The 27,026-nt window shown below is 38.8% G+C and overlaps 1 protein-coding gene across 1 annotated transcript in view; it reads right to left on the reverse strand.

Annotated features, from left to right (window-relative positions):
• The window catches only part of EP400 (E1A binding protein p400), a 46,435-nt gene that overhangs the window by 8,119 nt on the left and 11,290 nt on the right, over positions 1-27,026 (reverse strand). The window contains exons 5-42 of the mRNA XM_066562039.1: positions 26,717-27,022; positions 26,399-26,584; positions 24,904-25,044; positions 24,718-24,796; positions 24,394-24,440; positions 23,299-23,356; positions 22,553-22,642; positions 21,277-21,384; positions 20,539-20,732; positions 20,178-20,355; positions 19,601-19,737; positions 19,280-19,449; positions 18,676-18,850; positions 18,153-18,289; positions 17,350-17,536; positions 16,262-16,428; positions 15,260-15,414; positions 14,491-14,739; positions 13,275-13,439; positions 12,319-12,486; positions 11,035-11,126; positions 10,048-10,346; positions 9,412-9,614; positions 9,144-9,313; positions 8,729-8,925; positions 8,135-8,246; positions 7,486-7,629; positions 7,021-7,179; positions 6,704-6,787; positions 6,010-6,141; positions 5,844-5,888; positions 5,583-5,736; positions 4,861-5,099; positions 3,801-3,974; positions 2,368-2,504; positions 1,811-1,867; positions 1,615-1,693; positions 847-1,041 (exon numbers count right to left, since the gene is read on the reverse strand). Coding sequence (XP_066418136.1) covers positions 847-1,041; positions 1,615-1,693; positions 1,811-1,867; positions 2,368-2,504; positions 3,801-3,974; positions 4,861-5,099; positions 5,583-5,736; positions 5,844-5,888; positions 6,010-6,141; positions 6,704-6,787; positions 7,021-7,179; positions 7,486-7,629; positions 8,135-8,246; positions 8,729-8,925; positions 9,144-9,313; positions 9,412-9,614; positions 10,048-10,346; positions 11,035-11,126; positions 12,319-12,486; positions 13,275-13,439; positions 14,491-14,739; positions 15,260-15,414; positions 16,262-16,428; positions 17,350-17,536; positions 18,153-18,289; positions 18,676-18,850; positions 19,280-19,449; positions 19,601-19,737; positions 20,178-20,355; positions 20,539-20,732; positions 21,277-21,384; positions 22,553-22,642; positions 23,299-23,356; positions 24,394-24,440; positions 24,718-24,796; positions 24,904-25,044; positions 26,399-26,584; positions 26,717-27,022 — 5,769 coding nt within the window. The remainder of the gene's footprint in view (positions 1-846; positions 1,042-1,614; positions 1,694-1,810; positions 1,868-2,367; positions 2,505-3,800; positions 3,975-4,860; positions 5,100-5,582; positions 5,737-5,843; positions 5,889-6,009; positions 6,142-6,703; positions 6,788-7,020; positions 7,180-7,485; positions 7,630-8,134; positions 8,247-8,728; positions 8,926-9,143; positions 9,314-9,411; positions 9,615-10,047; positions 10,347-11,034; positions 11,127-12,318; positions 12,487-13,274; positions 13,440-14,490; positions 14,740-15,259; positions 15,415-16,261; positions 16,429-17,349; positions 17,537-18,152; positions 18,290-18,675; positions 18,851-19,279; positions 19,450-19,600; positions 19,738-20,177; positions 20,356-20,538; positions 20,733-21,276; positions 21,385-22,552; positions 22,643-23,298; positions 23,357-24,393; positions 24,441-24,717; positions 24,797-24,903; positions 25,045-26,398; positions 26,585-26,716; positions 27,023-27,026) is intronic.

The following is a 27,026-nucleotide window of genomic DNA, read 5'->3' on the forward strand; positions in this document are numbered from 1 at the left end:
AACTAATGCATACATGAATCAGGATTCTGCCTCATGAATGAGCAGCTGTAGACCAGCCAAGTGTGTGGTAAACCCTGGTCACTGGACATCCCTGTTAGCAGAGGAAGGGAGCAAGGCCTTGGACAACCACTCACACAGAAACATCACTGTGCACTTCATGCACAGCAATGCTTGTGGGTCAGAACACATCCTCTGCGTCTTTCTGCAAAAGCTGTGGCACTCTTGCTCTGCAGCAAGCAAAATAAATCCATCACTGCCTGCACACATTACTATGCAAACTGGATTGGCTCTAAATACAAGAAAACACAGACCAGTCATCAGACTCATTCAGACTCTAGATTTAGGGAAGACATGAAAACTTTGCATAAATTCGCAGTAAAAGTACCATGGTGTTTCCTGTAGGATGCATCATTTCACTTGCCTTGCAAAGGTTAATGAATCTTTGGATTTTAAGCTCTTTAATTGAGTCATTCTTACAGCTACATTCTCTTTTATTCTCTGTATTCTGCAAGCTCTCTGTACAAATACATCTCATTGACCATGTGCATCTATTCACTGAGACTTCATTAAATGGAAGTCTAAAGTGAAAAAGGAAAAACCATCTTTGCATGGTGTTTTCCCACCTCAGAATGCCAAGATCTGTTGCTACAACGGTACAAATAGTCTTAATAAATCAGGGAACCAGAAGGCACTCAGCATAACCAAGGAAAGCAAACAAGAAAAAATATCTTTGATCTCACTATACTGACCTAAAATTCTCTTCCCAGAGAAAACACGACACAAATACATCACACACAGAAGAACTGAAGTTACTACATCAGAGGCACCAAGCTCTCCCTTTCTTACCAATACTGCTGTGTTGGCCACAGTAGTGACTGCAGTCTGCACCACTGCCTGTGGCTGCTGAACTACCTGTGCTTGTGCCTGTGCCTGTGGCTGGGCCTGCTGCACGGGGGGCTGCTGGGGGGGCTGCTGGCCCGCCTGGGGCTGCTGGGGCTGGGGGCCCGTCTGCTGCTGGGCCCTCTGCTGCTCCGCCAGCGCCTGCAAGGGAAGGGGCACCTTCAGTCTTCAAGCATGGAACAAGCAAGATGTGGTTTTTATAAAGCAAAACAAAACAATAAGACAGAACCTTTTTATTTCTATCCACAAAACTCCTTTAATTCCAACCAGAGACAGCCCACAAAGCTGCCCTCACTTTTCAAGTCCAAGTTACACAATGTGACTCATCTCAAACTACAAGATATACTGATGGTTTTATAGCTTAGAGCACAGAACAACAAGCAACTTATCCAGAAGCAAGGACAAGTAGTTCTTTCTGAATAATATAAGAAATGAGGCTACAGAATGGTCAAGAATTAAGTAACTTTTTAAGATGTTTTAGCATCTTTTGCAAAAATATGCTTCTCATTGTTTAAGGGGTCTGAGAGTGACAAGAAGCACAAGGAAAGGCCCCACTTTGGGCCTTGGTTATCTAAACCCCTGTACATGAACAATGTGCAGCTGCTCATAACATCCACTGCCAAACTTCTCCCAGGAGGCAGCTTTGCTCATACCTCATCTGTTGCCTGATTTTTTAATTACTGCAGCCATTTGTGCACAGAGATGGGACCATACCTTTTTCTCTTTGGCAATGCGTTCTGCTCGGAGGGACGCGACTTGAATCGGAGGGAGGGGCTTATCATAGTTGATTCCACTAAAAACAACAATTAGACAAAACACACAATATTTAGAAATAACTTAAACTAAAAAAAAAAAGAAAAAAGAGCACTTTTATGCAATTTATAACTCCTTCAAGCTAGGGAGTGCTCACCTTTCAGCAAGCACCGATGCATGTTTTGGATTCTTCTGGAAAGGATTCATGCCAAGCCTGAAATTGAGAAAAACTGTATTACTGGACAGAAAAACTTTAAAAACAATATTTCATTTCACATATTTGAGCATGTAACACTGCAGTTTTGGTGAAGTTTCCATGATATTCCAGCCAGTACTGGAGCCTGAATACAGACAGACATTTAAGAAAGACTCAGAATAAATACTAAATAAATACAGAAAAACTGCAGGAAGACACATAGGAAAGAGTGTACTACTAAACAGCATAGACAGCAAATTGTCTACAATTCAGGCAAATGGATAGATATAAAGTAGATTAAAAAACCCCAAGTGAATGCAGTTCTGCTCTTGACGACAAAGAGCAAATTCCTGCAGTGAGACCCAAACACATGAAATATGGAGCTATTACCATTAACACAGAACACATAGAGAGAGATCAAGAACAGAGAAACAAAGTGCAGAATAACTCTGGGTTTTGAGAGCCATTCAAAACAAGTTTCCTGGAGATCTGTGGAGATCAAATGGAGGTAAACTTACAGAGGTTTGATAGGTGGACTTCTTTTCCCTGCAATCATTTTCATCATCTCAAAATGATTAGTATAAAGCTGTGTGTGGGTTGCACCCTCATCTTGAGCATAGATCTGATTGGTACGAAGTGGGCGACTGTTTTTAGTCTAAAAAAAGAAAACAAACCAACTTTCAATTGCAAACTCACCCAACAGGGCATTTTGTCTACGTTTAAACACAAGGCGCGCTCGTAGATTATTTAAAAACGCTCTCCAACATATCTATCACAGACTGGTTCCTGCCTCGTGTCACTGATAACTTACTGTCACACAAAACTCTATGGGAAATATATAAAGAAAGAGCAAAATAAGGAGCAGTTCTCACGGTCACACTGGCATCAGCACTTGGGGACATACAAAATGGCAAACTCTAATTTGAGAAAGAATCTTTGCTTTAGTTTAGATTTTGCAACTTTAATTCATTACCCAAACCAAGAGCCCATTAGTTTATAGTTATGCATAGCGCACACGTAAGATAATAAAATAAAACCATCACTGCACTGCTCTCCCAACAAAGCTAGGTTAACATCCACACACCATGCCAGTCTAACATTTGGCTTCTCCTAAGCAGAAACTGCCAGTCAGGGACAAACCTCCTTAGCAGTCAGAGAATGAGACTACAGCCAGAAGTTCTGGATTCTCCACCCAACTCTGTCACTAAATTGCTGTGTGGTTTGGAAGAAGGTGTTCACAGTCATGGAATTTGCTTTTGTTTCTGTAGCATCCTATCATCCTCATTTACTAAAACGTATTTCAGGCATCAAATTCACTATGTATTTGTAATCCACTTAGACTCTAGCATGAAGTTCATTCTTACAGATCTTAAATACCATCAGGATAAGATACATGGTGGAAAAATGCCAACTACAGTTTAAGTGAAATCACAAACTTCTTGCATGATCTAAAATTTATCTATCAAATCCAAAAGCTGAAGTCTGGTGTCAATCCACTGTATCAACAAAGAAAGGAAAAATAAATTTGGAATTTTAATTGATGTTTCAGAACTCAAGTAACACTCAACATGGATCTCATATGAATTATCTGCCCACCTCCATTGCTGCTAAATACCACAGTGTCTAGATTTGATTTTGAAAGAATACCAATGCACACCTTATAAATACTTTTTGTCTTCTTTTTAGGATTAGCTTCGTACATTAGCTGTAAAATAAGAAGGAAAGTTAGATGATCTTTTGTGGAAGATTTTGTTCAGGTGCTTTTTCTTTTCAAAGAAATCACATAAAATAAGTGGAAATCCTGATGAGAATAATTTAAAAAAGATCTTTTAAAAGTTATTTATTTACACTGTTGAAACGTTTAACAAAAAACAAGTGTTTATGGAGTTAAGGAAAAAAAAACTCTACAACTTAAGGTAAAAAAAGGACGCATCACTGCAGGTGAGCTCACCTTTCCCTCCTCCCTTGGAATTATGACATTCTCGTATCGGTTGCGGCACTGCTTGGGCGAGCGATAGACTCTGCTGCAGGAGTTAACAACATCACTGACCAGGTCCCAGTTGGGAGTGTGTGCTGGTGACACAACAGCAAGATTTAAAGGAAGCTCCAGCAGCTGCTTCACTGCCTGCAACAGAGAAAGGCACAAATGCATCAGGTGACAAATCATTGCCATCTTCCAAACCTTCCCTTACCAGCGTGTGCCCACACACCATTAGCACAATGGGACAGCTCAGAGCTAAGGCTCTGTGCTCAGCTACAGTCACAGAGAATGAACAGGCATAAGGTGCCTTAATGCTGACTGATGTGCAGGGAAACAGTTGGAGATTGGTATGAGAGGGATGGGGTGTCACTGTCATATTTTCTGAAAAATCCTCTTTGCCCAGGATTCTTCTCCTGGGAAGCTGAGAAGCCTCAGAGAAAAAGGAAAACAATATCATCTCATTGGCTTCTCCTGCATTTTGCTGCTTTGGAATGTGGTTGGAGATTGTTTATCCAACATGTGAATTGTTTTGACTTAATGACCAATCACAGTCAAGGCTGTGTCAGGGCTCTGGAAGGAGTCACGAGTTTTTCTCTATTCTTTAGTATAGTTTAGTATAGTATTCTTTTATATAATAGAGTAACATAAAATAATAAATTAGCCTTCTAAGAACATGGAGTCAGATTCATCATTCCTCCCTTCAACAGGGGTCTCTGAAAATACCACAATGGGGAGCTGCTATTCAAATGCTGCTCTGCCCTCAAAAGTGGGAAGAACCTTAGCAGCATTATCCAGTGTCCAGCCAGCACAAATAATCTGAATAATAGTAAGTGCTTTCTAAAGCAACAATAGGGCTTAATCATACATGTTGTACTTTAACCTTTAATTTCTCCTTAGAGGAGCACAAATGACAGGCAAGCTGTTCCAAGTTATGACAGCAAATTGCCATTAAGAATTAGAAATAACCTAAAAGAGATGAAGTGCAGGAATAAAAACATTATGACAGCAGAAATTGCAGGTATCATCTGACCTGCAGAAGTGCCCAGTCTTCGCTGATCAACCACTCTGGATTATCCTGTCCAGCCTCAGTAGCTGGTTTGACAAGAGTTGGCAAAGGCTTTGCAAACTGTGTCTGTTGTTTCAACAAGATGTTCTTCTTTTGCTCTTTGCCCTCTCGGCGCATTTTCAGCATTCCTGGAGTTGCTCGATCAAAGAGTGAACGAGGTGGGATAACTGTCTCCCCATGACGTTGCTTCTTCTTTCTACCTGCTGCTAAGACAAAACATAAAGCATTATTGGCAGATACTGTCAGTCTTTGATTCCTCTGCCTACAGCTGCAAAATGCTCATACGTGTACAGAGTATTCTCCACTGCCTCTGAAAAGCACAGCCAGGAACTAAACAGAGGCTGTTATAAAGTAAGATCAGCCCTGTCCTAGCTGACAAAGTAGAATATCTGCTATCTAAAACTGTCCTTTTAAGAATATCTTTATGTCTAAAGAGAAGACACACCATAAGAAATGGGCCTTCCAGTGACTCCACTGCTTCAAGCCATGGTGGGACAAGAATTTTCATCCCTACAAATGCAAATTTGATCTTTACAGGACCAGACTCCAACACAGATGCTTGAATTTATTAAACACTGCAACATGGGTGTTTCAATGCATTCTGAATATACTGGAGGCAGGAAAACCCCACTGATTTTTTAAACTTTCAGCAATAAATCCCAGAACAGTTTTGAGCACGCACTCACCAGAGGGATCTGTTTTGTGTCGTTTACGCTCCTTCCTGACATACACTGGAGGCAGTTTTGACTCTGGAATAGGGGTGGTATCATACATCAGGCACATAACAGAATCTATGTAGATATCATTGTCATCCTGAGGTGGAGTAGGAGGAGTCCAGAGCTGTACAGAATAAAGTCTGTAATTACTGCAATGTTAACTCTCCACTGATCTTTATGTTTCATAAAATAAAAAGCCTGTTTAGGCTGCCTGGCGTTACTTTTACTTACTGGCATAATTTCAGTTTGTCCATCTGGACCTTCATAGACATATTCCTACACAGCAAAAAGAGAACATAATTCAAATGATCCAACTGAAACCTGAAGGGTAAAGGTATTCTCAGACTAACTGTTAAGAAATAATTATTTAGAAAAAACAAGACTAATCAGCAATTACTTTGTTGTACGCATCCTCCCGAGTGTAGGTGAGAAGTTCCTCTTCATCCTCCCAAAGCATTTTTTGCTCTCTTTCCTTTAACTCCTTCATATGCTGGACTTCCCAGGCTTTCTTTGCAGTTTTCAGTTCCATCTAGATTAAAGTCAGACTGCTTAGAAACTTTATACAGTAAAACACTGGATTAGAAATCATCAATTTGTAATTTTATGGATAAATACCCTGAACTTTGACACTTTCAGATACAGGAATCTTTTAGCAATTTCTTAACAGATACTTTCCCAGCCATTTAGAAGATATTTATTGGTCTTTGTGGAGGGTTTTAAAACCATCAATATAAAGCAATCAAAGAATTTCAGTTAAACAATGAAGATAACCAGAACACAGGCTCACTAAAACTAATGAAATTTTTTCCCCTGCTATCAATGGAGTACAACAAATATTTGCTGAGCCTGGCTGAAAGCAATTCCCATTTTATAAAAAAAGAAATTAACAACTGACACCTGCTTAAACCACAGAATCCCAAAATAATGAGCTCTCTGTAATACATTATGCTGTTCATAAGGTATAGCAAGAAAAGATCACAGAAGTGCCTACAATATATTCCACATCATTGAAGAAACTCCCATTTCATATTGAAAATATAATAAATGTTGTTCTGTGACAGAATAACATGGCAAAGAAAGATTTGTTTTACCTCACTCAACCGTGGCTCATTGTCTTCAACTGAACCATGGAAGAGCTCCAGATAATTCAAAGCATACTTCTCAATTGGAGTCAGCTGAGGGAAGTATCAAAGGGAAAAAATGTTACTTTGAGGATAATAAAAGAAACATTACATGAAGTATCAAAGCTCTCCTTCAAACTCATCCTAACATGCTAAAGCAGTGGGAGATCTCCCTTCCATTTAATGGGAGAAACAACAAAGTTGCTTTAAGGTCAGACTGCAAAGAAATTGAAACATTTGAACTAAACATTACTTTTTAGCCAGCTATTCAAGGGAAGTCATGGTACCTGATCCACAACAGCAACTAACTCCTGCAGCTGTGAGGGCTCTTCATTGTATTTTGTCTCACAGAGCTCTGAGATTAAAGGTTCAATGCTTGACTCAGATCCTGTTTCTTGTATGTGATCATTTGACTCCTCATCTTCTCGTTCAATGCTGTTGAGGGCCTTTCAGAGAGATAGATTTTAAAAATAATTAAGACTTCAAAAATATGGAAAGGAACTCCATAAGGAGTCAATGAAATGCAACACAAATTTCTGGAGTAAGTCTCTGCAGCAGCAAGAGAAACAGTCCCAGAAATTATAAAATTCAGCTTTGGGTTTTTGGAAGTTTTGTCACAAGGCAAATGACAAAAGAGCATAAAACTACAAGAAAAAGAGACTGACAGAATTTACCCAAATAAAATGGGATTACTCAGCTGTTTAATACTAGTGTTGCACAGCTATATTTTTAATGTGTGTATTAATCATTACCTCTATGAATGGTCTTGCAACTTTAGGTGAAATATTTTCTGCTGGAGACGGCTCTTGAGAAAGTACTACAAATTCTTCTGCTTTCACTCTAAATCCAGAATCCTCCATAGGAGAATGAACCTCAAACAATTCCTGAATTGTTTGCTTGGTAAATGGAAACAAAAAAGAGAAATACGTTCAGTTTTTGGGAACATACTATTTTTTTTCTATATCAGGAGTGCCAGCAGGACAGCCTAGCTTCACCAGTGCAGTCACTGTTTCATCTATTTTCAGAGCAACAATTCAGAGCCTAGTTCTCTAAATATCTACATTTATTAAACTTATTTCACATTTTTAAAGCTGTTGAGACTTTCACCCTTAGAAGTCCTGCAAAATTCTGCAGCAGTGTGAAGAAACCACAATATATTAAGTCATGGGTGATGTCTGTGCATCACTATGCAAATAACAGAACAAAACAGATGGACAATATTTGAAAGAATGTGGCCCCAACACTGAGAGTTCAAGCAATCACGAAATCCAATATGCCTCCTTATTAATTCTAGCCCAGACAGATTTCTACTAAACTGCTATTAAACACTCCAACACAGATGCTTGAATTTATTAAACACTGCAACATGGGTTTTTCAATGCATTCTGAATATTAACTTACCTGTGTTAAAAAGGCCATTGAATAGTCATTTCCCTGAGCAGCCACTTCTCTGATCAAGTCCTTTGTGCCATTTTTCAAAAGTTTCTCTTCCACAGAATTACCACTGACAAGCCTAAAAAAAAGGAAAACATAGTAGAAATCTGGTAAGTCATTTCCAAACCAGCTTTCAGAAACAAAAAGACAAACTGTCCTAGACAATACCACTAAATGTTTAAAATGTGGTATTATGTGGGAGCTTTTTCAGTTATGGTGCAAGCCCAAAAAAAAACAACGACCTTTAGAGTTTTCTTTTAATAATTTATGTAATTAAAAAAAACAGAAAAAACAAAACAAAAATCAACAATGAAAAGGATCCCTTAAAAAATTCCATGTAGACTAACAGACAATACCCATGCAGGTATGATTCATTTATTACATTTGGTGTTAAATCCCCCACACTTTTTCATAGGATAGATACCCTGGCTTTTTTTTTTATTGAAAGGAAGTGGTTTTAAGCACTGTTTCCACTTTATTCCAGATCATCCAGGGCAGCACTCTCTGAACTAACCTCACATTAAAACATGGTAAAGAGTAGACATTGACTGTCACCATCACCTGTATATATGGATATCTTTACATCTCCCAATTCTGTCACACCACTCCTGAGCTTTTGCATCCATCACTGGGTTCAGATCATTGTCATAGAACACAACAGTGTCTGCCTCGACAAGATTGACTCCTGTGGAACGGCTGTGAGAGGAGAGGATGGCACAGAAAATGCGCTTGTCTCTGTTGAAAATCTTCATCAGCTCCTACAAAAACAGAATAAAAGCAAGGACTAAATACAATGCACACCAAAATAAAATACCAAACCAAATTCACTATAGCCTAACAAATAATGGGATGAAAACACGTCAAGTGTTTCAAACTGAATCCGAAACAAGGCAAATTTCCTTTGTTTGCTGTAGTGTATAAAAGCTTGGACAGCACAAATTGCTGTACCAGTGGGCAGCAGGTAGGACACACTTACCTGCCGTTGTTCCTGGTTGGCATATTCATCAATCCTCACAAAGGTGAGGAAATGGAAATTCAGGAACAACTCCAGTATGTCCAGCATCAGAATCATCTGTGACAAAATCAGCACACGGCGCCCTTCAGATTTCAACTTCTGAAGCAAAACAGCAAGAGCTTCTAATTTTCCTATAATTCAAACAGAAAAACCAACAATGGTTTTATACAGAAATTCAATTCATGTGATAGAGGAAATTACTGAAATCTTGTCAGCAAATGTCCTTTACCTGAGTCATACTGCACCAGCCGGAGGTCAGGGAACTGCAGCAAGTGAGGAGTTGTCAGCTGCTGCAACTGATGCAAGTGTGGAGCTGCCTTCTGCCTCAGGCTGTGCTTAAGGAGTTTCAGTCTGTGACTGTATGAAGGGGGAGGATTTGCTACATAGAAACACGGGGGAGCAGCAACTGCAGCTGGCAACACGAAGAGAGCCCTGTGAAAAGCATCAAAACAAGGCAATATTGATTTAAAAAGCTACACACATAATAATCATCAATAATCACAGGCACAGCAAGGAAAGTCAGTCTTGGCTAAACCAGCTTCTGCCTGCATCTCTGGGTCTTAACTCTTGTAAGTTGTGTCCAAGTGGTACCTATTCAAGTAAATCCAAAAGCATAAGAGTGTAAGTCTAAGTATGGTCAGCTGAACTTGGGCTTGAAATTAGGAAAGAGACACTGAAAACATTTGTTTATAAAGATCTAAAGGAAACAGGAAGTGACTTATTGCTACTTCCATGCTGTATATCATTTACTGCTAAATAAACCAGTCTAAACCAAATAAGCTCATCAACAGAAAGAAGGTTTTAAGCCTTGTCGAAAAGTTTTAGAAATCACTGTATGTGTAGAGGCTTGTTAGGCACACATTACCTGTTAACAAGATCCTTCAGAGATTCCTGTTGCTGAACCAACCCCAGGATCATTTCCCTCAAGGGATTACTTGGGCCTCCGCAGGCACTTGTGGAAAGGCAGCAGTTGACAAAGCCAGCCCACCTCCAGCTGTTGGCCTGACTGGAAGGCAGCTGGGAGGCCTTTGTGTCCCCAGCCAGGGAGCAAACCCTCAGCACGTCCCGGCCGTACACCGGCGCCCGCGAGCAGCGGCGCTCATTGCCCGAGAAGATCCTGTCCAGGCGCTCCTTCAAGAGCCGGTTCTTCTCCTCAAACGTCTCCTTTGCCAAGAGAAGGGGAATGAAAACCACATCTGCTGCTCATCACAGTAATAATAAATGAGGCATTTGAGGTTCTTTAGAATCTATCTATTTGAGTTTCTTTAGAAACTGTCAGGATCAGAGTACAGATCCTAGAGTAGAATTACTACTTAGAGCAATTATTAAAGGTATAAATTTCAGATAAAATCTGAAGACTACAGCTGAATTCAGTTCCTATCAAAGAGTCAATTCTACCTTAGTTTAGTATCTTCTTGCTTTTTAAAGGTATATTTTCATAGCTTTTGATATATTCTTGATGTTTCCCTGCACTTTGTAAGTTGCTTGAGTATCTTATCCTAAAACTTAAGATTGGAAATCTATAAAAATTTGCCCGATTGTTATTATGTTCAAAACACAAAAAACCCACATGTTTTCTTTATGTATGCATTACTATATAATTCAAACTTGTCTATCACAGCACAAGAAAGCTGTCAGCTGCCTTTATACACCAGATTATTTTATCTATGGATTACAAATGTGTCAGATCTGTCAACCTGAAACATGGACAGAAATTGGGATATTTACCTACTCTATAATCATCAAAGTCCCTAATTAATTCCAGCTTTGCAAATTATAGTTTCAACTATTACATAGACTTATTATTGATTCTGAAAAGTGGTGTTTCCACAAGAAAATAAAAATTGAGTACCTGTGACTGTCCATGCAAAGGTGCTGGTTTTAACACTGCTCCCATGTCACCAGATGGCAAATTAGTAACTGCAGCTCTACCTGGAATACAAACTGAGGATAAACCTTGTGTTTATATATTTATTCATCTGAAAATTGGTCTCTTTATTATTTTCAATAAGTAGATATTTCATAGCTGTAACACATCATTGCTGCAGACAAATTTTTAGTCTAAATGTCCATTGAGTATTGCAAATTTGTACTTTATTATACAACAGATCTCTGACAGATATTCACATGAACTGTTCTCTCAAAAATCCAAGATAGATCAATGGAATTTTATTTCGCTTTGTACAAAGCAAAGTGCTGTGCTCCATCTGTACCTTATTCAAAATGTCATGCACAGCGCAATATATACATTGACATTCAGAAAATGTTAATATGAACACAATAGAAAATAGAAAATGTTCTAATTCAGAAAAAGATTTAACTTATCTTGAGCAAATCATCTAAGATTTTTCAGAAAGTACATCAATTGAGTGCATCTACAAATTGGTGAAAACATATAATGGAATCTCAGTAGCATTCTTGTGATTTCAACTATTAGCAGATGCTTACCCAGACAGTTAACTACACTGTAAGAGCATCACACCATTTTGAAGGAATGTTTTTTTTATATCCCAAGAAAATTACAGCAGATGGCCATTTTCAGGGAATGAACTCCTAGTGTTATATTTATCTTCATTTAATAATCTGTTTTGTTGTAAATGCATAAATTTCTCCATTATTTTTTTCAACATCTTGGTTGTGTTTTTAAGCAAGGAACTGATCCCATTTACAGCAAGGCACCAAATACCTAAGCAACATTTGCAGAGGGAAATGGAAAACTGTAGCTTGATCATCTAGAAAAGTGAAAGAAATTAGATAAAAAAATCAATGTGGAAAAATGGAGATGAGACAACCACTGGACATTCTCTGCCAGTATAAAAAATTATCAGCCTTGATTTTTCCTTGCAAAAAGTAACCAAGTGTTTAAAATTTACTTCTCAAAAAAAAATTTGATCACAGGTGAAACTGGTAAAAAAAAATCTATAATTAAGTTACATGCTTTCCTAAGTTTGTACTAAAAATTTCCTTAAAACTCCAGCACACACCAAATACAAACTATGAGATTTGCCTCATAGTTTACCCACTTCTGAGCTCAACTTAGAGAATTATGATCTGCAACAATTTGGAGTTATATACGAATGCGATTTAAACAATTAAATATTTAGACAGAGACATTTCTTCAGGCTGGAGAACCCACCTTGCTGTGTGACTGCAGTGGAAGCTGGGCCACCTGCCTGGTGCTGGTTTCCTAAAGCATTCAGGGCGTTCTGCACTGTTCCTGCTTGGGAAACTGTCTGCATGACCACGGGGCCCTGAGGCCTCAGGTACTGCTGCCCAGGGGCTGACACAATCTGAAGGACACTTCCTGCAATGGAGGATTTTAACACACATTAGGGTGGAAAAGAATTTGTGTTCTCTAGCAAAATCTATTAGTGTTACAAGCTGATCATTACTGCTTCAAACTATGTTAAATATTACTAGACACATTCATTATACCAATCTGCCAAAAAGGAGGGAAACACCCAAGTATTCATAGCTGAAGCGGAGTTTCATGTCATAGGGGTATCATTCTAATCTAGGTATTTATATAGAATTTGGACAAAATCCAATCAAACAGAAAGTCTTCATTTAAAATTCCCTCTATTTAGTTGGCCACAGAGAATGAAGGTATGCCAGTTCTCCTAAATTTGGCAATACACACCATCAGCAAGGGAAATTTGAGAACAAAATATAGTGTAGGTAGAGCATTCAGACAAGGGCAATAAATGGGCCAGAATTCAGAAGCATGCCAATCTTGAAGTATTATTTACACATTTTCAGAATAAGCCAAGAATGTTCTCAGTTTTTCTGCTTCTGCTCAGCAGGGAGTTTTTATCAAATAATGCCTCACCTTACTTTAGCTGCACTGCATGGATGTGGAAACAAAGGAAATAACATTTTTCAAATACAATACAGAAAAAGAAACTAACCATGCCTTTCATCTGATAGGCATTTACTTTTCAAACCAGAGCTACCTTGGCTCACAGAAAATAGGAAGAGCAGGACAATACAAGCACTGGGGATGGAAAAATCTCCAGCAACAAGGAACATGGTGCCCATATCAAAACATGAGCATTCTGAATAATGGAAAATTTCCTTTGTTGAAGTAAGTACCTTGTAGCTGCAGGGGCTGCCCTGCAGTGAGCTGGCGGAGTTGACTGTGTGACAAGGTGAACTTGTTCCCTTGGAACTGCAGAGTCACTGGGGTCTCTGGCTGAGCAATCCTGCCTTGTGCTCCTGCTATAGAAGCCAGCTGGGCTATTTTTACTACCTCACCACCTGTTAAGGAGGGAAACAGGCATTAAAAAATCAAAGTGGGAGGCGAGCTGTTCAATATTCACAATTCTACTTTTTGGTTAGTAAACTGGTGCTGAAGCGCCTCCCATGCATAATTATACTTAGTGCATCAAAAGTGTCATATAAAAGTTAAGCAGGTATTGCTTTCTATATTTGTTGGACAAACTGGAAAGAAGCTGATTGTTTAAAGGGTAAGAACATCAACATTTTAGAAATTACCACTTTCATTAGCAAAAAAGTTAAGAGCTACCTGAAAACTCATGTGACACTTTGTAACAGAACAAGTATAGACATTAAAGTGATTTTCACTGCCTTTTCAAGAGCATGAAGGAAGGTTTAAGGAAGAAATTAAAATATTGCTATGTGTGACACATTAAATACACATTCGAAATTTGCTGATGAAACATGATTTATTTTAAGCAATCTGCATTTAGACAAACCAAAAAGCTTTGAAGTGGCAAGGACCAAGCTTTTTGCGATTTAAATGCAGAAAGGTTAGAGGCATTTCAGCATTAAGTTTTATGATATTGGGAAAATACTGGTGTGAAAATTCAGCTTTTGTAAAGGCAGTGCATTACCCCAGAGATAAAATTAATACATCAGTGCTCAGTACTCTCTACACATGCTAATAGGCAGTGCACATACAACCTTAAAGCAAAGCCTCATCACTTTTCTCTGCCTAACAGTGGCGACGCTCCTCTCTGCCAGAGAGGCCTTTAGCAGATGGATTAGTGTTTAACATGAAAGGAATAATTAGGAGAGAGCTAAAACATTTGGTCTGAAGGAAGTCTTGCCAGCAGAAGAAACATGCAGAAATAGGAGATTAAGTTGACACCGCTAATGTATGTCCACAGCAATTCTATTGTTTCTTATCCAATTTTCGATTTTCCTTGGTCATAAGCAACGTACTGAGCAAGGCTAATCAGAAGAGTGAAAAAAAAACAACGATTCTGTACACATCTTAGGGTGCCTAGTAACTTAACCTCATTGTAGTACAAAGGTGGGAGAAACCTTGAAAGGGGAGGCCACTTACTAGGCAACCGTGCCTGGGCCTGAGAGGTCAGTACGAGCCTCTGAGGCAGCACACTCTGTTGGATGGTGTGCGGGGGGGGCTGTGGCTGTGGCTGTGCCTGGGGCTGGCCCGGCTGCGGGGCCGGCGCCGCGCTCTGGCCCCGCGGTTTCACAGGGTTGGCTGCGCTAGTTGCTGTGGTGAAGGTCGCTGCGGGCTGGTGTCTTGGAGCACTGGTGGAAGCCTGAGTTGTCTGAAACTGTGCTGCTGCAGCTGCAATCAATAAGGGTTGTTTGTGCAAGCTGTTAGAGGTTTTAACTCCGCTCTTTTAAACAACCTGCATTAAAAAGAAACCTTCCGACAGGATAATCAAATGGCTACAAGAACGGCTTTGTCCTTACACACCGGGATTTCTAGCCACACCTCTTACTCCATCCTAGTTTTACAACATTATCTATTTGGAAAGCATTGTTTAAAGGCTAAATAAATACAGAGAAGCACTGTACATTCCCATCTTTGACAGAACATTAAACATCTTCGGGCTTTAAATATCAACTGTGGCATATTTACTCCATATGCTAACAGGTTACACAAAGCTTAGTTTTGCATTATACTGGCAGATCATACTGGAGAAACTAGTGGGGAATTTAACTGGCAATTAGTCTCTTGGTATTTTTAAGCCATTAGTACTCTAGACCAATAAGCTAGAGGGAAAAGGAGTTCTATTAAACAGACTAACTTGTATCTGTCTACACGGAGGTGCAGGTGACCAGGGTGGCACTGACTGTCTTACCTTGATTTGAAGACACCGTGGCTATGGGGGATCTGCCTCGAACTTGTCCCTGCTGAGTCACCGTTGCTGTGGTCACCGTGCGCTGCACTTGAGTGCTTGGGAAAACCACAGTCCTGCCCTCGGGCTTCTGACCATACTGAACGGGCTGGAACAACCTGGCAAGAGCAGGAAAAGTCAAACTCCACAGGAAGATCGTAGTTTGGCCTTTAGAAGTAAACTCTGTCACCCCAGGAACATAGAAACTGATCATGTCAGATGCTGATCTTCCTGCAGATGGCTGAAGCTGGCAAGGCGCATCACTTCACAAGCTTCCTAAGTGAACACTGTAGAAAGTGATTTTGCTGAATCCAAGAATAAAAACTTTCATTGCCATACAGTTTAAAAAACTTACACTGCCACCCAGTTTAATGCAGGATGCTTCAGAATTGCAGCAAACATCTTAAAAAGAGGCTAGGTCAATATCTGGGAAAATATGTATCTGAAGATATCTCAAAAAAGGGTTCCCATATAATCTCCAGAGAGACATTAACATGTTGCAGGTCATCAGGCAGCTCTCTTGCATTAGTTCTACATTACTTTGAGAACTAGTACTAGAAGAAAAATACTTTAGAAAAATGTACTGCTATAAAACTTCATTTGTCTCTGCCATAACAGTGAGAGCACAGCTGACACTGCAGGCCCAACTTAGTCTTGGATTATCCTCATGCTAATTCTGCAAAACACTCAATTGCCATAAACAATGTCCAAGAACAAACTTCATCTGCTGCTGAAGTAAGGACTACGGAAATCCATCAACTAACTTCAAATGGAATTGCATGCCTCAAAGAACAGAATTCTTATTTTCAAAGGTAAACACAAAAGATAAGAATTAAATGCAAAGGTAAGCCTGAGGTTTTGTGTGAATCCCATTAGCAGAGACGCAGAGAGAACTCAGTGAAGATTGCAGCAGAGGCACCCTTTGCTGCTGTAATTCTAGCTTAGAAGGAGTGTAGGTGTACACACCTGCTTGGTTTGAGCTTCACTGGGTTGGGCCTCGCTGGTGCTGGAGGGGAGCTGTAGATTTCTTCAATCAGCTTTCTAGTAACCTTCTGTTTTGGCAACATTTGTGCTTCATAATGAGTCATTTTGTCTTCCATTCCAATGAGATCAAAAAGAGACAGGTCTGATTCCTAGGGATTTCAGAAAATTGTTTTATGTGATGACCCAGTTAAGTCCTCTTTACATTCATTGCTGAATTCAATTTCTATATATTTACTTTTTAACTTGAAATAAATTGTGTAAATTTAAGAAATAAACTATTAATTAGTAGCCAAAAACTGTCTAGAAACTTTGGAAATAAATCTTAAACTGACAGTCCCATTTTAAGCATTAGAAGAAAAAGAATTGAAATCATTAGCCAGTTATGGAAATTAAAAGACATTTAACAATTCTTCATATATCACAGTTTCCAAAGAATTAAATAGAACTCTTTGAAGGTTAACTCTCAAGCTTAAATGCCAAACTATAATTCAGGAGTAGAAAAATATGAAGGATGGAAATAAAATTAAACAAAAAATGTCAGCTGCTCCATTACTCATACTTCTTTTATATTTTCATGTCAAGGAGTGGGATCACTTGTTTAACAATAACAGAAATAGTGGTACTTCAAATGGATTGACAGAAGGGTACTAATTTAGTCATTGTAACAGAATGTTTACTGCTTTGTGGAAAAGAATAAGTCTTGCTTTCCTTCAGTTAGTAAAAGCAAAAAGAAAATTGCAGAATGCCATAAATAAGCACAGTGCTACCCAGGGTGAACTTCAGTGCTGGAAAATTCCTGGAAACATGAGCATGATAAAAGCAAAGGTAATTTCTCTTTGACCCAGTAGTTCATGAAAAATTACTGTTTACAAACCACTTGAAAAGTTGATACCACTACAACAAAAAAAGAGATGCAGCAAGAACACACTTGGTAGCCACAGTTATGCAAGAGTGAATGGCTTCTATTTATAAACTTCAGATAGACTTATCACATATAACAAAACAACAGTAAGTATTGAAATTCTGCCAGGGCACTAAGAGAGGAAAAAAATCTTCACTTTTCTACTGACCTTCCAAATATCCCTTTCCAGGGCTCGCAGCACCAGAGAGGCTGTTCTGTATTCCAGGGTTTCTGATACATAAGAGGAGCTTGAGAGCCGGGGGTTTATCAGATCAGGGTGGTTACAGATCCGCTGCAGCTGCATCAGGACATGCAGGACACTGATGAAGTGCCCACTTTTGAGGGCTTCCTGGGTTCTACCAAATAAATTATACAGAAAGACATTGATTTATGTGCAGCTTTTATGGAGGTGTCCCTAAATCAGCAAGGTGAGAATGAGCAATGCAGTATGTTATACAAAAGTCTAAGAACAAGTTTAGATTTCACCAAGGTCTTAAGCAGCACTGTACCAAAAGTAAATTTGGAAAAGTGAAACTTAAAGACCCAGTGCTGTCTCACAATCAAATAGAACCTATCCAGCTCCCCATGCTCTCCCTGCTTTGTTTCTGTTTCACCCCTGCCCCTATCAATTACCACTGGCAGGAGGGTGGTGAGGAAAAACTCTGGGCTTTAAAAAAATGAAGAACCACTCATTAGAGACAAATGTTAAAACAATGCAGCAGGAGGCCTGACCATCATAACTGGATTCTTAGGTTCCAGAGGTAAATGCACATTTATCACATCAGCATAAAATATCACAAAATTACACCACCTGCTGTAATTCTAGTCTATAATGCAATCACATTTTATTCATGGGTCATAACTCAAAATTTCAGAGAAGCACTAAAACACTTCTCCCCATGACAATCATTTCTTTCCTTGCTTAAGCACTAAAAGTGACAGCATTTTATATTTACTGTTCCAAGCCCTTACCCTGGTTGCAATATGACATCCTCATACATGGCTTTTTGTCGACTGGACAGACGACACTTGAGCACGTGCTCATACTTCCTTGTGAGCTGCTTCTCAACATCCCTCTTTGATCTCCTCAAAATAAAAGGCTGAATCATCTGAAACATTGCAGAATTGACAGGAAAAAAATTCTCACTTCAAAGAGTTTACAACAGGAAGCTAAACTTATTCACACCTAACAGATTTGATGTGATAAACTGCATATGCTATATACAATCATTCTGCTATGCACACAGTTATAGACATTAATTTGCTCTTTAATTTCTGCATGTCATGCTTCAACATCTGAGCCTTGTATTATTTTTAAAAGGAATCTCCACATTCTTCTGGTAGAACCCTCTGCTTTCAGCAGGATTTTCTGTCTAAACTGAGCTAAGTGTTAAGAAAAGACACAAATTCTGATCTGAGACACATATTTTTATTCCCCCTCTCCTTAACAGCATTACTCCTGTAGTAGGACACACGAGAAAAAAATCCAACATACTCTGTGCAACCTGATGACCAGTTTATGGCAATAATCCTGGTTCTCCTCATTAGGTGCTTTTACTGGAAAATCCAGGTAAGGTCTGGAAATTCCCGGAATCAAAAAATGTACCATGGTCCATAGCTCCATCAATGTGTTATGCAAAGGAGTGTCTATCAGAAGCAAACGATGCTGGCTGTGAACAAAAGAAGATTTTTAATTGACTGATTACTATGCCTTTATGTTTGTCCAATACACAGAAGAACTATGTAGATATAATAAAATTAAACCTAAGGTAAAGTATCTATCCAATCTTGAATATACCACCAAATAGCTTCTTCATTGCAGAGTATCAGAACATACAAGGGAATCTGTTTGGGAGCACAGAATGTCAGCAAAGAAGAATTACAGTGATGTGATAGTGGAAACAAAAAGATCTCAAGCATTTCTCTGAATCCTGACTGTTTCAAATAAAAGCATTTTTCTATAGGTGCACATTGCTCAGGAATTTAGGTGGACTAAGTCAAGAGGGTTTTTTTATAAAGTTTTCTGTTAAGAAGAGAACTGTGTGACATGAAAAGAGAAAAACTCACTGCCAGCAGGAAATCAATTCTCTGCTCTGTACCTGCGGAGATTGAAAAGTGCCTCCCAGTGTTTCTCAGTCATATTCTTTATTTGCTGCATCTCATCTACTATTAAATATTTCCATCTCATTTTCATGAATGCTGTGTGGCCTTTGAACAACTGCTTGTAGGAAGTGATGCACACATTGAAGCTGTTGGGTTCTGTCCATTCCTATGGAAAAGGAAAGGATGAGACAGAAAAGTTAAGGCAGAACTCTCAAATATCTTACAACCAGTTACTTCTTCATTAGAAAAGACATTTAAGACAGATATATACAGGCTAAATCTATAGGCAACAGTGTAAGAGTTGCAAAATACAGCACCTGTCTTTTTGCCCTAAGTTCTCTTTGGCTCCCAAAGTAGAGAAGTATTTTCAACCCTGGGCACCAGCGTTTCAATTCCAGCTCCCACTTCAATATGTTACAGCTCCGGACAACAACAAGGTGAGGGCCCCAGTTCCCTACAGAAGGGGAAACAAAGCAGTTAACACTGAAAAGACACTCCTTACAGTGCATATGGCTCATATTCTTCCTTGAGTTTTTAAGTGCATTGCATTAAATGAATCATTAAAAGTGAGATCAAATAGCAACAAACAGAGGCATTTTAATTACTAGTCTACTCCTAGTCATTAAACAATTTGTAAGGTTTTTCTGTACTAGTAAAAATTTAGAAGAATTCAGAAGAATATCTAGAGGGTAGTAGGTTGATCAGACACTATACTTGACTAGATAACACCCTTATGTCACAAAATATCAGGAAGTTACTCTGATACAATCTTAACTCCTATCATTAACTAAAGCCTGATATGGTTCAGTAGGGAAAAAAAGTGATCCTAGGCTACAATTCACAAAGATAATGCTGGCACAGTACCTGTTGAAAACTTTAGCCAAAAGAACTTACCCTCATTACAAGCCAAATGGGCAAAAAAGGCAATAATTTGCACTGTTTTTCCAAGCCCTGCCTCATCTGCCAGGATGCCATTGAGATTCTTCCTGTACAGCTTTGCCAGCCAATCCAGCCCAATCTTCTGATATTCTCTGAGGGACCCATACAACAGTGATGGAGTGTTGTATTTTACCTGTAATGTGAATAATTTGGTATTTTTTTCCTGAGTTAAATTCATAGAGCATGGCATAAAGCATAAACATTCAAAAAAGTTAACTCAAAAAAAAAAAGGAATTTCTTGCTAAAAGCTACAAAAAAATGAAGAAAAAAGCATTCTTTATGTAAACATCAGCACACAGAAAATAGGGATTCTTACTGCTGTTGTTATCCTGGAGCTGCCTTTAGGTAACAACATCTCTGCTGCAGCAGCAACTTCTGCTATGTCTCTCATGTTCTTCTTGGGAGGACTCGACCTGTCCATGCCCTTGTACTGATCAATGGTGAGAAGGGAATCTATGAGGACAACTTCTTTCTGGGGACTTTCCCTATCAGACATGTGGTCTTCCATTTCTAGGAGAGAGAGAAAAGTTAAAGTGGTATCTAAAATAAACTTCAGTAGCAGTTACACAAAGGAATTGAGATAACCAGGGTTCAGACATGGGTCTAAAGGAGGCAGCCAACTTTTAAAAGCATTTCTGTGATTTTCAAGCTAGTTCAGGTAAAATACAAAGCCTAAGCTCAGGTTCATGTACATGTTGTGGACATTCACACTAGCTAGGCTAATACGGTTTAATTATTTTAATTAATAATTTTGATTTAATTAATTAATTTTAATTATTATTTTTTTTCATTATAGCTATATGTGAAGTGAGCTATTTAATTTAATGTAGAGAGGCTTTTCTGTGACTCAGTATTGTTCTTGAAAATCTTACACATCTTCACTTTAGGACAGGCAAACACTGCCCTCTTTTCACAAACTGTGAAATTTTACATGTGATTCCCTCAAGATGTGTTTTCCCCTAGAACAAAATGTCTTTTCAGAGTCCTGAAGAGCCAAGCAACTTATTTCACCTTGTAAATTAGCACAACTACTTCTAAACATAGAGTAATTTACCTTCCTCACTGCTCTCCTCTTCACTGTCAGGCTTTGGCTGGGGCCAGTGAAAATTTTCTGCAAAGGCACCTTCATACATCTTTACCAAATCTTCCAGAGGCAATTCAGCTGAAGGTTATTAAAGGATGGAAGTTTAAAAATACCAAAACTTGGAACAATAGATACTATTAATTATAATCTCATTACATTCTTCACAATTGCATAAAGCCAGTTCTCTAATCAGAAGTTAACTTCAGAGGTAATTATTAAGTGCATGATGACAGTATTTATTTAATAACCTTGATTACAGAGAACATCTGGCACTACACAAGCAGTTTGCTCCACCCTGCTTTTTACTGTATTACAAACAAACCCTACAACCTTCAGTAAATCCCCAGCTGGGAAGGTAGGAGCATCAAATGCAGCTGAGTGGTTGGAAGACAATGCAAGACTTCAAAAGTTTCAAAACTGAGCTGTAACTCCAGGATCCCTTGTCTGAGCTGCTAAAGCAGGAATGTACATGCTGGCAGTGGCCAATCAATCAGCAAATATTCTCATTAGGAACTTGGCTGACTGGCCAAGGGTTATAATCCCTCCAACTGGCCAGTTCAGTGCAGCCACTAAGCTGCCAAAGAGAGCAAACACACAGATCTGGAAGCGGCGTGTTCATCGCCAGGCACGCTCAGCCTAATGGGCAGCCTGCCTCTAAAAATCTGCTTTTCCCAGGCTAAGTGACACATCTCTGTGGGCTACTTTGCACACATCAAGTTCAGCATAGCAATCACATTGCTAATGAGAGAGAGCTGCTAGCCAGAGCACTGTCCCTAAAAGCACCTTATATTCAAATATTCATACACCCCCAACCCTCCAAGGTCAGCACTTAATGCCCTTTTGGAGCTACCAAGTCAGTCACAAAACCTTTCTAGGATACTCAAGCCAGTTGATAAAATGTCCATGTTCAATCAGATACAACCCTGGTGTTAAGTGTTCATCATGCACTCCTACAACTCAGGTTGAGAGTCTTGGTGTAAGGTTTTCATGCAGTGCTTCACTAGAGAACTACTTTTTCTCAAGCCACTCTGTGTGATAACTAGGACTGCTTTATAAAGTGCAGATCATCGCCCCATAAACTGCTGCAGCTTTCCAAACAGAAAAAAAGTAAACACAGACTACACAGGACTGAACATCTGAATGCAGTCTCCCACCTCTAATCCTCTTTACAAATATAACAAGTGCTGTGTGTTTCCAGCTGTTGTTTCAGAGCCCAGCCCAGAGAAGAACCAAGCCACGTGCCTACCTTCTTTGGCTAGATTAGACAATTCAGTCTGATGGTTTATGTTTCCCTCTTTAGCTTCTTGTTCTTCAATTGTTTCTTCTTCATCTTCAACTGCAAGAAAGCAAATGCAAATCTTGGGTTAAAATTGCACAATAATTCAGGAGGCTTGTAATTCTCTCCCCCTGAAGTGAATGAGCACAGAATATTCTTAGTCTGCAGAATATTCTAAGCCTGCAGGATTTAAAAAGAATTAAGTATGTATGGAAAACATTTGAAAGGTAAATGAACAGGAGAGAAACACTTCTGCCTCAGGACAGAAGGCATTTAAGTGTTGATTGACAATGTTCAACACAGGTTGTAATGAAGCTTTGAACAGGGGAGTTCCTTTGTCAGGAACATGACAGAGTGGTCACCAACAAGAAAGGACCCAAAGCAGATGGGTATTTCAGTCTAAAATCCTCAAAAGAACTTCAAGACCATTAATAAGGCCTGACAAATGAAGTAATGAGGACAGAAAGAATTCAAATCCACCCATAATGATAGCAGCATCATTTCAAGGAAAATGTTGTTTTCAGATTTTCACTAGAGCTCTTTTAGGGATAATTTACTATTTAATTGACTGCCTAATGTCTCTAAGAAATAGATGAAGGTTGGTATTTGGTTCATGAAGAGCACTGCACCCACACAGCAACAGACTGAAAACTTGTGGGTTTAATATTCAACTCATGTACTATGCTATGGATGCAAAATTTTGGGAAGTGACTTACCTTCCTCATCAGTCAAAGATGTGCTTGCCTTTCTTTTCCTTCCAGATGATGAACCCCCCTAGCATTAAATAATTGTAATATTTAAAATCAGAGAAAACAAAAGATAAGCAGGGGGCTTTGTTTGTTTTTTAAAGACAACAAAACATGCCTTGCAGTCCCAAAAGCATTTGCTGATAGACATTTAACACCTATTAGCACTTCCCTGGTCATGCCAAAACAGAAATTCTAATTCTGAACTGATGGGAGTGTGCAGTCTGTCACTTGCACTGCTCATGGATCAAATTATTCAGGTCCAGCTGTGGTACAAAACTTTTAGCCAGGCTGGCTCAAGGACTAATTTTTTTCACTAGTCAATAAAAAAGAGATATGCACATAATATAATATGCATATATATATGCAATATAATTGTCTCAGCTGTCCAGTGCACTCTGTAGAATTGTTTAGCCTGTGCCAATTAACTCTCACAGCCAGTGCTGGGCCTCAGTTTGGCTGGTAACACATGCTAAGGCTTGCTCCTAGCAGGAAATTCAGATGCAGGCACTCTGCTTGGTGGAGGGGGTGTATTCTAGCACATGGGCATCAGCTGTGCCACAACAGATGGCTCAGGGCCTCAGATCCCTTGTCCATTTTTTTCCAATTACACAGACACAGCCAAGGAGTCCTTAGCACACATTTTATCCAAGGAAAAAGATATCCAGGTTTCCTTCAGTTTGATCCATTCTGTAACATACACCTTCATCTTTCAGCAGATAAATCTCTGCTGAACACCTGAAAACGCTTTTCATGCCCCACAAAGTCTACCCCTGGCTACTGTAAATGAAACTCCTGCCCAAGTCTCATAATTAATTTGTACAGTTTTTTGGTCTTCAATCTCAGAATGAATGATTCACAGCCACTAAGGACATGTACCAACCACAATCCCCTTCCCAACCAGAAAACAAAAATTATACTTGTGCTTGTGACTGAATGTTAATTTGACAGTGAAATCTTATCATCACCATATATATATTTTTTAAATCATCTTTATCAAAACTTTTTCACATATGTAGTCACATTTAAACCAATTTGATCGTTTTTCAAAAAACAGAGACTTACCATTTCACTTTCTTTTTCCAAATAAAGGTCTTCTTTTGCATCCTTGCCTGGAAAATTATTACACTTGATGTATGTATTCATCACCTAGCAATTTTACATTTCTCACATGAACTTTTAAATGCATTCAAAGGAAAACACAAAAAAGTATTAACGAAATCTAACACAAAACCATAAAAACCCATAACTCATTATTCAGATCTATTCACAACCTATTATTAGCAATTCACAATTTTACCATCAAGATTAACCTGCACTGAGTGAAATTAGATAAAACAGTATCATCAGAATTCAGACTATATTTCTTATGAAATGGAATACAATTACCTTTCCTTGAAAATCTCTTTAAATTCAAAGCTTTTTTCCTTTTCTCTTGAAATTCAATTTGCAGTTTAATTTCAACAACCTGAAATGTAAAGCAAGTCTAATGAATCACTTTTATTTTACAAATAAACTCCTGAAGATGAAAAAACCACCACAAATTGCACAAGTCTTAGTGAGTGAGTACTTCACCTGCTCAATGTTAGACCAGAAATACTCTATTTCTCTAGCAATGGATGCTGCAATCCTCCTCAGTTTGTTCTGTTCCTCCCTTTTAGCTCGCTCTTCATTAAGTTTCTTTTCTTCATGGTAACGAGCCACAGTTCTTACCATCTAAAATACCATGAAATACTGAATTAGGTTAACTCAAAATACATTTCATTGCATTTCTTAAGATTATAGTGGTTATCAGCAGCCAGATGTTGACCATAGCTTTACACACATAGCACTTACCTCCAATATTTCTAATTCTTACCATGCCAGTAAAGCAACAGACATGAAACTCAAAGAAAAAAAAATACAACTATAACTAAGCAATCAAGTAGGAAACTCTTAATTCACTCTCTGAATACAAAAAAATTAGAAAAAATTCCACAAAATTAGCAGCAAACACACAAAAGAAAACTTTTTTTTTTCAGACAGCACATATGAAGTCACAGAAATCACACCACAAAATGTCAGAGACCAAAGCTAAAATGAGTTCCAAAAGTGTGTACATACATGAGTGAAAGATCAGTCAATGGCTGTTAAGACTGACTTCATTGCAACCTTTAGCTCAGGAGGTCCCTAAAACATTGACTTCCAGGAGTTTGAAGCAAAGTGCCAGGGGAAGGATCATTTCACATTTGCCCTTCCTGTTTCTCCTATTCTTAAAAACCTACCATTGGCCACAAATGGAAATCCAGATTTAAATTATATTCAAAAGGCAGATATTTATTGTACAAAACAATACACTTATTTCAATACTTTGCTTCTGAGTTTCCATCATTTCAGAATATACAGTAGAAAACAACATGGCAATTTAAACTAATGACCTTCAGTTGCTCTGTTCATTACCCTAAAATGGTCATAAATGTACTCAAAAAAAAAAAGATGCAACATTGCTGGTATCCATAGAAAACCTTTGCTTACTGTAAATTAACAGATTTTGTTTCATCTCACACCATACAAATTTTCATTGCACTACTGTATTCCTGCTGTGCTGCTCTCTCCTCCTGTGGAAACAGTTCTCTACCATGTTTCCACTACTGTCCTTACTCTTATTTTTCTGTGAGATTAAGAAAAAATAACTAGACAGACAACCACACCCAGTGGAAGTTATTTACAAAATTCTGTATTTACTCTTTATTGGCTGGAAATAACTCATTTGTGAGACAGGCATGACAACTCCAGTTTTTATTTAAATATAACCCAGTCAACATATTGAGTGGGCTCCTAAAAAAGGTATTCAATCTCCAGAGGAATAAAATCCACAAACTGTTATTTGCATTCACAATCTGTACAATTATCTTGTCTGTCTCAGGTGCCATATGCAAAACTGACAACAAAACTTCTCATGTGAGGTAAAAGTTAGTGCCTCATCTTTCCTTTACTTATATCTGTAGTAAAAGATACCTCAATAGCTTTGCTACCCAACTGAGTGATATCAATATTTACTGCTCTGAGTTATAAAATAGTTTTCAAGTACCTTCTTAGCAGTTGCCATCTTCCACTTTCTCTCCTGGGCAAAATCAGTTGCCATCCACTGCATTTCTTCCAGCAAATAATCCCAGTGGGATTTTGGTCTTGGAGCCTCTTGGAGTTTAGGCAGTCGCCTGGGGGACCATAAACCTTCCTTTCTCAGTTCTGCTATCCGCTGGTGGATTTGATTTTCCTAAAAAAGAAGTACAGAGACTTACAGTGAAGCCACAGCACAGAATCAGAGAAAAATAGTAATTCTCCCACTTTATTAAATTAACTGACAGGAAAATAAAAGTGTAAAAGCATCACACAGAATATATCTTACCAGCTTGACTTGCTCAGCCAGCTTGTCTTGAGAGTTTTCCTGTGGCAACACCGCTGCATTCTGAGCTGGACTTTGTGTTTTAGGTGCTGCTGCTGCTACTGCTAAGCCAGGAGGCTTGGATGCAATAGGAGACAGGGACTTGTTGGTGGCTGGAGAGGTCCTGTTTGTTTGCACTGGGTATGGAGAAGGCGGCGCTGTGCCTGGGATCGCTGCTGGAGCGATGGATGAGGTAGGTGGCAGTGGATTTGCTGCAAGACGCTGAGAACTCTGAGCAGGATCTGCAGATGGCCGTGTCAGAGTCACAGTCTGT

Source organism: Molothrus aeneus, chromosome 18 (genome assembly GCF_037042795.1).
Source record: "Molothrus aeneus isolate 106 chromosome 18, BPBGC_Maene_1.0, whole genome shotgun sequence".
Classification (NCBI taxonomy): Eukaryota; Metazoa; Chordata; class Aves; order Passeriformes; family Icteridae; genus Molothrus; species Molothrus aeneus.